The sequence below is a fragment of the Drosophila tropicalis genome, unplaced genomic scaffold (assembly GCF_018151085.1).
Source record: "Drosophila tropicalis isolate 14030-0801.00 unplaced genomic scaffold, ASM1815108v1 contig_859, whole genome shotgun sequence".
In the NCBI taxonomy this organism is placed as follows: Eukaryota; Metazoa; Arthropoda; class Insecta; order Diptera; family Drosophilidae; genus Drosophila; species Drosophila tropicalis.
Genome location: NW_027173353.1, coordinates 4,682,251 through 4,690,012, shown reverse-complemented (window position 1 = coordinate 4,690,012; position 7,762 = coordinate 4,682,251). Strand labels below are relative to the sequence as shown.

Sequence of the window (7,762 nt, the reverse complement as noted above, 5' to 3'; positions counted from 1 at the left end):
GAATTAATCACAATCACAGAAATGAACGCATTAGACTTGCACTTACTAAAAACACAGTTTATTATTTTTGCTCGTAACATTTGGGTTACAGCGACTGACATGGTAAACCAATTCGAAGAGTCTATATTAAAAATGCAATGGAAAATGGCAAAGCAATTTAGAAAATTATATGTCCTTGTTCAATGCAAACAGATTCGGACAGGTTGGCGTGTACGAAAACAAAATATGTAACATTTTTAAGTGAAATACAAAATCAATACTAACAACAAGAGGCATCATGGGTATTATTAGCGGTAGGTCGCTTGCCTTGGTAATGAAATGACACGTGGTAAAAAGACTAGCTCCATGTGTATATACGATGGCGCATAGGAATATTCCTTTGTAGATCTTTTAGATATGGAAATCGATAGGAAAGTCAAGGCGATATATATATACATATCTAACAGGGAGTCCACTGGGTAATGCCCATTACTGAACTAGAACTTGGCCTTTTCTCTCTTTCAGACATGCGTTTTTTATAATTTACCAAAGTGTTATACCAAATGATAATTTCCCAAATCAATTAATAATTAATTAATAACTTGAAAACTTGTTGGTTTTTTACTTTAAATGGACTTAGTCGTTATAGCTTTGTATTCGATTCGTGACCAAATCTTTATATTGCATGTTTTAGCTTGTAGCGTGCTATTTTAAATTGTCATTTCAAATCACATACTTTTAGGTGTTTTCATTTTTATCAGTCTCAATTAATCTGGGCCTCTGTGATGGTAACTTGTTGTTTTTTTGTTTTCTATATTGGCTGGGGCTCGTGTTTGTCGTGTGTAAACATTTGTCAGAGGGCAGGCACTAAATTGCCGGTACCGGTGATGTACAGGTTCGCAATTTTCTACACTTTAATTGAAATAGAATGTTTTCCCCAACCCACATGGGGGGAAATGAGTCATGAGTGGAGCAACCCACTGTCTGTTCCATATGACTATAAATGTTTTCTCTAGTAACTAGTTTTGCGCTGGTTGCTCTTGCTGCCGCCGCTGCCGCTGCTTGTGGGTTGCCCATATTTCATTTCCATTCATTCCAAGCTGCCCTCTCTTTCTCACTTGCTCTCTCTCTCTCATATATATCTTTGTATCTTTGACTCATACCCTCTCGGCTCGTACACTTGAATGTTTATTCATTGCCGCCGTTTTATTTTTTCGCTTTCAGTTTGCATTTCAAAGCCGCTAAAGTAACAAGTATCTTGCAGTTATCCATTCAGTGGAACGAGTAAAATAAAAAATCTACCGAAAAAAAAAACAAATTTTCGGTTGTATATAAAATAGTGAAAAGCGTCATAGAAAATAACAACTTTTGACTCACTGCAATGGAAGTAAGTTCTTGTGCTGGGTTTTCGCTTCTTTTTACTCTTTTTATTTTTTTTTGTTGGTGGGTTTCATTTGTGTGGTTGAATTCTTTGCCCGGCGACCTTCACCTTGGTCTTCAATTAGATAAATTGCAAAACAGCTTTTACCCAAATGAAAACCTTTCCTTTTATATTCTTAGACAACTTTACCTAATTGAAATCATGCGCTTAAAGTTGCCAAAAAAAAAAAAAGAGGATGGAAAGAAAGAAAAAAATTCATGTGGAAGATCAACTGATTCAGATGAAATGATTCATGATGGTTTAAAATACACTCAAATCGTTACGGTTAGGAAATCTTGATGAAACTGAAGTATAATTATCTTTGTCTGTTTTTGGGGTCTTTACACTTTAGTCATATGTTTAATTATGTGGAATTGCCATAAAGAGGTTTATAATTAACAATTAAGTCGGAAAACCCATTTGCAGCGATCAAATCAAGGCCTTTATTTAGATTTCAGAGGAACTGTCGAGTAGTAACCTTATATGGGTCTTTTTCTTATTCAGTTTCTTATTACACAAATAGTGCATTTGCTGAGTTGCTGGTATCGAACTACGTACATTCAATTGAAATGTTTACCACAACTCGAACATTATATATATCTTCTTTCATGTGTGTTTTCTTTGCTTTGTATAGTCCCCCAATGGCGACCTCTATACCCTTGAAGCTAATTTAATGAACAAATCGTTACGTGAACTAACAGATGGCGCCGACAAGGACCCCATTACCAAGTTACGGCTACTTTGCTTTAGCCGTGGAGCAACAGGCATTCTCGGATTGGGCAGGTATGAAACGACCCATCCAACAATGACACATTTCAGGGAAACAGGAGACAATCATTTAATTTTCAATAATTTATTTAGGGCATTTCGGGCAATGGACGACGATGGCAGCAAAGCACTGAATGAGGAGGAATTTATTAGCGGTATTCACGACACGGGGCTCGATGTAACTGACGACGAAATCAAAGAAATGTTTAACAAGTAAATTAAATGAACCTCATTAATTAATTACAATACAATGATACAACGACTAACTATTGAATTTACTCTAACAACACACACAGATTCGATGAGGATGGCAGTGGTTCTATTAACATGACTGAATTTTTGCTCAAGCTGCGTGTAAGTGGTTACCTTAAACTGAATGATCTTTAAATGTTATTGAGTTTCTTATTTCAGCCGCCAATGCCAGCGAGCCGCTTGTCGATCATAGATTTGGCGTTCGACAAAATGGATAAGGATGGTGATGGCATCATCACCATTGAGGACTTGAAGAATGTCTATTCGGTGAAGGAGCATCCCAAATATCAAAGTGGCGAAATGAGTGAAGATGAAATTCTTACAGAGTTTTTGCACAATTTTGAGGGTGGACGTGGAAATCTAGATGGAAAGGTAAGCAAAAGCTTTAAATGCTTCATGGAAAAGAAAATTATTTACTTTTGACTTTATTTAAAGATCACTCGCGAGGAGTTTGTCAACTACTATGCGACCATAAGTGCGTCCATTGATAATGATTTATATTTCGATCTGATGATGCGTCGTGCCTATGCCATGTAAAAATCTCTGATGAAATCTCAAACTATTTTGCTATCTTTTTAAAAGCAGCTGCTAATGTTTAAAACTATTAAAATATTAAAAAAAATTATTGCAATTGAAATCCATGTATGTGTGATCGTTGGTTGAAAAAGTTTTCATAAGATTCTTAGCGTATTGTTAACTTTAACTTGTTAAATATGCAAAATAACTGGTAACAAGTTTTCTTCAAACATTTGCTCCTAGTTTACATGCATTTAAGTGAGAGAGCAAGCGGCCAAGGCGGCGGCAATCATGGCAAACAAACAGACAGAGAGACAGAGACAGATCTACCCAGCCCATACCAAATTTTGGCTGCCAGTCTAGGCAAATTGTTTGGAATTGTCAGTGCAACATCGCCTGACTGTCTATGTTAGTGTGTGTGTGTGTGTGTGTATATACATATATATTTTGGCATTTATCACACAGCCAGAGTCGGAGATGTGGATGCTGAGCGGCGGCAGCCTAAATGTATGCTTTAAATTATGCAGACACCAGCTGAGATTGTCGCCACATGCACGTGTATGTTTGTGTAAGTAAATATATGTTCGTGTGTGTGTGTATATGCATGGGCGTAGCAAAGGTGTAGTAACCACTATCCTGAGGCAAAATGAAAATATTTTCATATTGATAAGTGATTTGAATGCAGTTCTTGGTCAAAGACCAACAGAGGGGGTGCTAAGGACACTGAGAAGATATACAAAAGATCTTCTGTGATTACATTGATCGTACTGTGAGTAAAACCCTTTATATGCCTACGTCTATGTGGATGTGTGTGTGTGTGTGGACTGTGTTTGTATATGTGTGAGTCTGACTGCAGTAGTGTTTGTTTGTGCGTGGCAAGGCACTGTGCACTGATTGCAGGCAACTCATACAAAATTTTAATTGCCAATGTTGAAATTACGCAGTCGGTAGAAGAGAAACTTGCTCCTGATGGGTAGGCATTGACTGGCTGGGCCTGGGATCCTTTGGTCTCCATCTCGGATAGTCGAGACAGACTTGGCTAACAAACCAACTGCAATTGCAATCGTGTCTCTGCCATCGTCTGCTCTGTAAATCACACACTCACAACTTTATCGTATCATTTCATTAAATTTTATTTACAGCCTGGCAACTGCCTGACAACTGCTATGGCTTTTCTTTTTCTTCAATTTCTTTTGTGAATTTTTGCAACTGTAAATTTTGCAGTTGCTGAAAGTTGGACCAAATGTTCTGCTAATCAAAAATTTTCAATTGCCATTTGTTTGGGCTTTCTGTCAACTTTTCCATACATACATATATACACACCCACATATTTACAAACACACATACAAATAAAACAGCCTTGCAAGGAGAAGACATTTTCAATTAATTGGCTTAGTTGTTGGCTTTGCCTAAAAATTTGAGAATTTTACCAACCCATTCCATCCACCATATTCTATTCTATTCTGTATATCAAGAATATTTCTTTTGTATGTAACTTAATATCATTGACAATTGCTGTTCTTTAATGAAAATTCCAAATACAGAAGCTAAAGCATGCTTCGAGAATTGTTGAAATAACAATATTCCATTTACTATACAACAATAATGTATAAATGAACTTTCAAATTGTATAAGATTATAAATACTAATTGATTTATTTGCGTCAAACAAAAAAGAAGAAAATATTGTTGAATCGAAAAGCTACTTAATCAAAAGAATATAATTATTTAAGCTGGTCACTTCTGATAACTGTTGAAAAATACTTCAATAAAAGCAAATCGTTGGAAACAAAAAATGTAAGGAATGACATTGTAATGGCCATTAAAAAGTCTAGTTAATACAGCAATGGAATAAAATGTAACTCTCTGTCTTTTTAGCCATCAATAAATTAGGTGGCACAAATAATCAAAAGAATATAATTATTTAAGCTGGTCACTTCTGATAACTGTTGAGAAATACTTCAATAAAAGCAAATCGTTGGAAACAAAAAATGTAAGGAATGACATTGTAATGGCCATTAAAAAGTCTAGTTAATACAGCAATGGAATAAAATGTAACTCTCTGTCTTTTTAGCCATCAATAAATTAGGTGGCACAAATAATGCATGGTCAATAGCAGTCATAACTGCTTTCAGATTCATTTCTAAAAGGTTCGTATTGAAGTTTAAGACTAAAGACGATTATATTACAGGATAATATAAACAACTCATAGATAGTTTGAGTGTTCTTCACTAAAATTTTTCAAATGATTTGCAATTACAAAATAAATCTATTAAAATCAGAATATAAGTAATTATATTTGGCTTGAAAACTTTTATTTATACAAATTGAGAATTTTTAATTTGCATTTTAGCAATTAAATAAATTACAACATTTTTGGGAATTTATTTCGGGGTGGTCCTGGCAACCTATTTAATTGGTATACATATGTAAATGTACTAGCTGTGGCCAGGCAGTGGCAAATGGCTATCATTATGGTCAACATTAACACACACATTAGCTGCCAATTAGTTGTGCATTAAAAAATATCACATCGATGGCAAATTAATTGGTCCGAATAGGACCATTCAAAGTGCTTTTTGGGTCAGTTGTCAACTGAGTTAGTTGATTCGCTTTAGCTTCTTCGCAACGGCAAGACAACAGCAAATATATAAAATATATATTTGTATGTATGTATGTATGTACATACAACTGCAGACAAGCAGATAGCAGCAAGAACTAATGCATTATTTAAATCTAGTTAACACTTGGCCATTTGCTGCTGATTGAAAAAGGCAAAAGCAAAGGGACCAAAGCAGAAGCGAAAAGGCAAAATGGAAACTGGACAAATGAAAGACCGATACATAAAAATAATAATAACAAAAAGGCAGCCGCAGGCGAACAGGCCTCGGGACATCATTGAGAAGGAGTATTGAATAAAAGTCATTGCATGCCGAATGAAGAAAAAATGGCAAAAGCAAAGGAAGTCATGGTAAGTGGAGGCGTAGCCAGAGCCAGAGCTGGAGCCGGAATGGGCTTGACAGAGCACATTTCGGATGGGGTAGGAGGGTTGGGTGGTTGGTGTGTGTGTAGGCATGGCAAGTGATGAAACTGCAAAATATTTCAGTCACGTTTTAAATGTAAAATCTCAATCACGTGATCGAAATGCGCGCATTCAGTGCAGAACCACATCCAAAAGGAGAACCATAACTGACGGCCAGACAAGGACAAAAAGACTTCGAGAGTCTGTATGGATCTTGGGCACTTGGCCAAACTGTAAATCGAAATGAAACCGAAAAGAAAAAACCAGCAAAAAACAGAAATGCGGCAAAAGCCCTTAACAGGTACTTGTTGGGTTCGATGATTTAATGTCGCCAGTGGGCGCAACGAGACTTCATCTATCTAAGGATGATGATGATGACGATGATGCTCAGGTGGATGATGGTGATGATGCTCAGGTCGATGATGAAGCTGCTGGTTGCGCTGTTGCATCATTTGTGGCCGCTCAAATTGCATAAAATATGCAAAATGCTTAACAAACTGCGCGCATCGTTGATTGAAATATTGAAATCAAGTACCATTTGCAGTGCCACCACCTCTATACACACTCACACACCCACATACACACACAGATCTACATGTACATATTCACCTGCGGACTGTTAACAATGCGCTACAATTTCCGTTTCCTTTACATGCAGTTCGTATGATTTTCACACCGTTCTTCTGATTGATTGAAATGTTCGCCATGTTCGTTACTGTATCTCCCTTCCCCCTTAACCCCTTTCACCTTCACTGTATTGCTTTAATTTTATTGTCCGAATAGGTTGACGTACATATACATATACATACATGTATAGTAGTTCTTGTTTTAATTGCGTGCCATCAATGCTGTGAGAGCTCTTATGTATGAATGCTCGCAATTCAGCAATAAAAAAAAAAAAAATATAATTTATAAAGAATCTGAGGTTACTTGTTTAACATGGTTGTTTAATTAAGGTAAATACCTAAGTTTTTGTTTTTCATTTTTTCAATTTCCCAAAATTGCAACTATAGAAATATCAAATAGCAAATGCAAAATGTTAATTTCCCAGTTCACCAGAGAGCTTTTCGTGTTATTTTTTTCACATTTGAAATATCATTTATATGCATTTATATGTGGATTGAATGTTTCATTTTAAAATGCATATTATTCGCTATTAAATACATCAGGTGTGTGCCTTTGTGTGTGTGTGTGTGTGTGTCCCAGCGTGGTTTTTCTATGGCATAAAGTACACATATACAACTTACACGTACATTCAATATATGACAGCAAAAAACAATTTGTAAATGTTTTTAGAGAGAAGCCATGGCAGCTTTGACATTTCACACACTTTCAGGGGCCAAACGCAGTGGACCAACTCTTGTAGTTATGTTTTTGTTGTATCAGTTTCCAATATTGCTGTGCAGCAAAAAAAAAAAAAACACACAGCGGGTAGAGAAGAGTCAAAACGATACGAGGAAAAAAACGAGCTAGCTAGCGAGCCAGTCAGTCAGACAGATGGACGGACAGACAGACTCAAGTGACCCCATTGGCAGTTGCAATGTTCGTTTTGTAATTAGCGCTGCTGCTGGCATTTGGGGAGTTTCTGACCTCAATTACTTTGTCACCATTTCAATTTGCAATTTCAGCCATTAACTAGTTACACTCAATGCAATTAAACTTGCACTTTTCCATTTTGCAGGACTGCGATGAGCAGGACAAGGTGGACGAATTGCAAGAAATACGCGAAACTTGCTAGCCCTATGATGATGATAATGATAATAATGATGATGATGACAATGATGATGATGCCACCGCAAAGAATAC

General features: G+C 36.4%; 1 protein-coding gene across 1 annotated transcript; it reads left to right on the top strand.

Annotated features, from left to right (window-relative positions):
* Nucleotides 1-1,203: 1,203 nt before the first annotated feature.
* On the top strand, nt 1,204-3,056 carry LOC137582434 (calcyphosin-like protein). Its single transcript, XM_068296969.1, has 6 exons — nt 1,204-1,366; nt 2,034-2,182; nt 2,261-2,380; nt 2,464-2,521; nt 2,579-2,791; nt 2,855-3,056. The coding sequence occupies exons 1-6, from the start codon at nt 1,361-1,363 to the stop codon at nt 2,954-2,956; spliced, it is 648 nt and encodes a 215-aa protein (XP_068153070.1). The 5' UTR covers nt 1,204-1,360; the 3' UTR covers nt 2,957-3,056.
* Nucleotides 3,057-7,762: the final 4,706 nt, after the last annotated feature.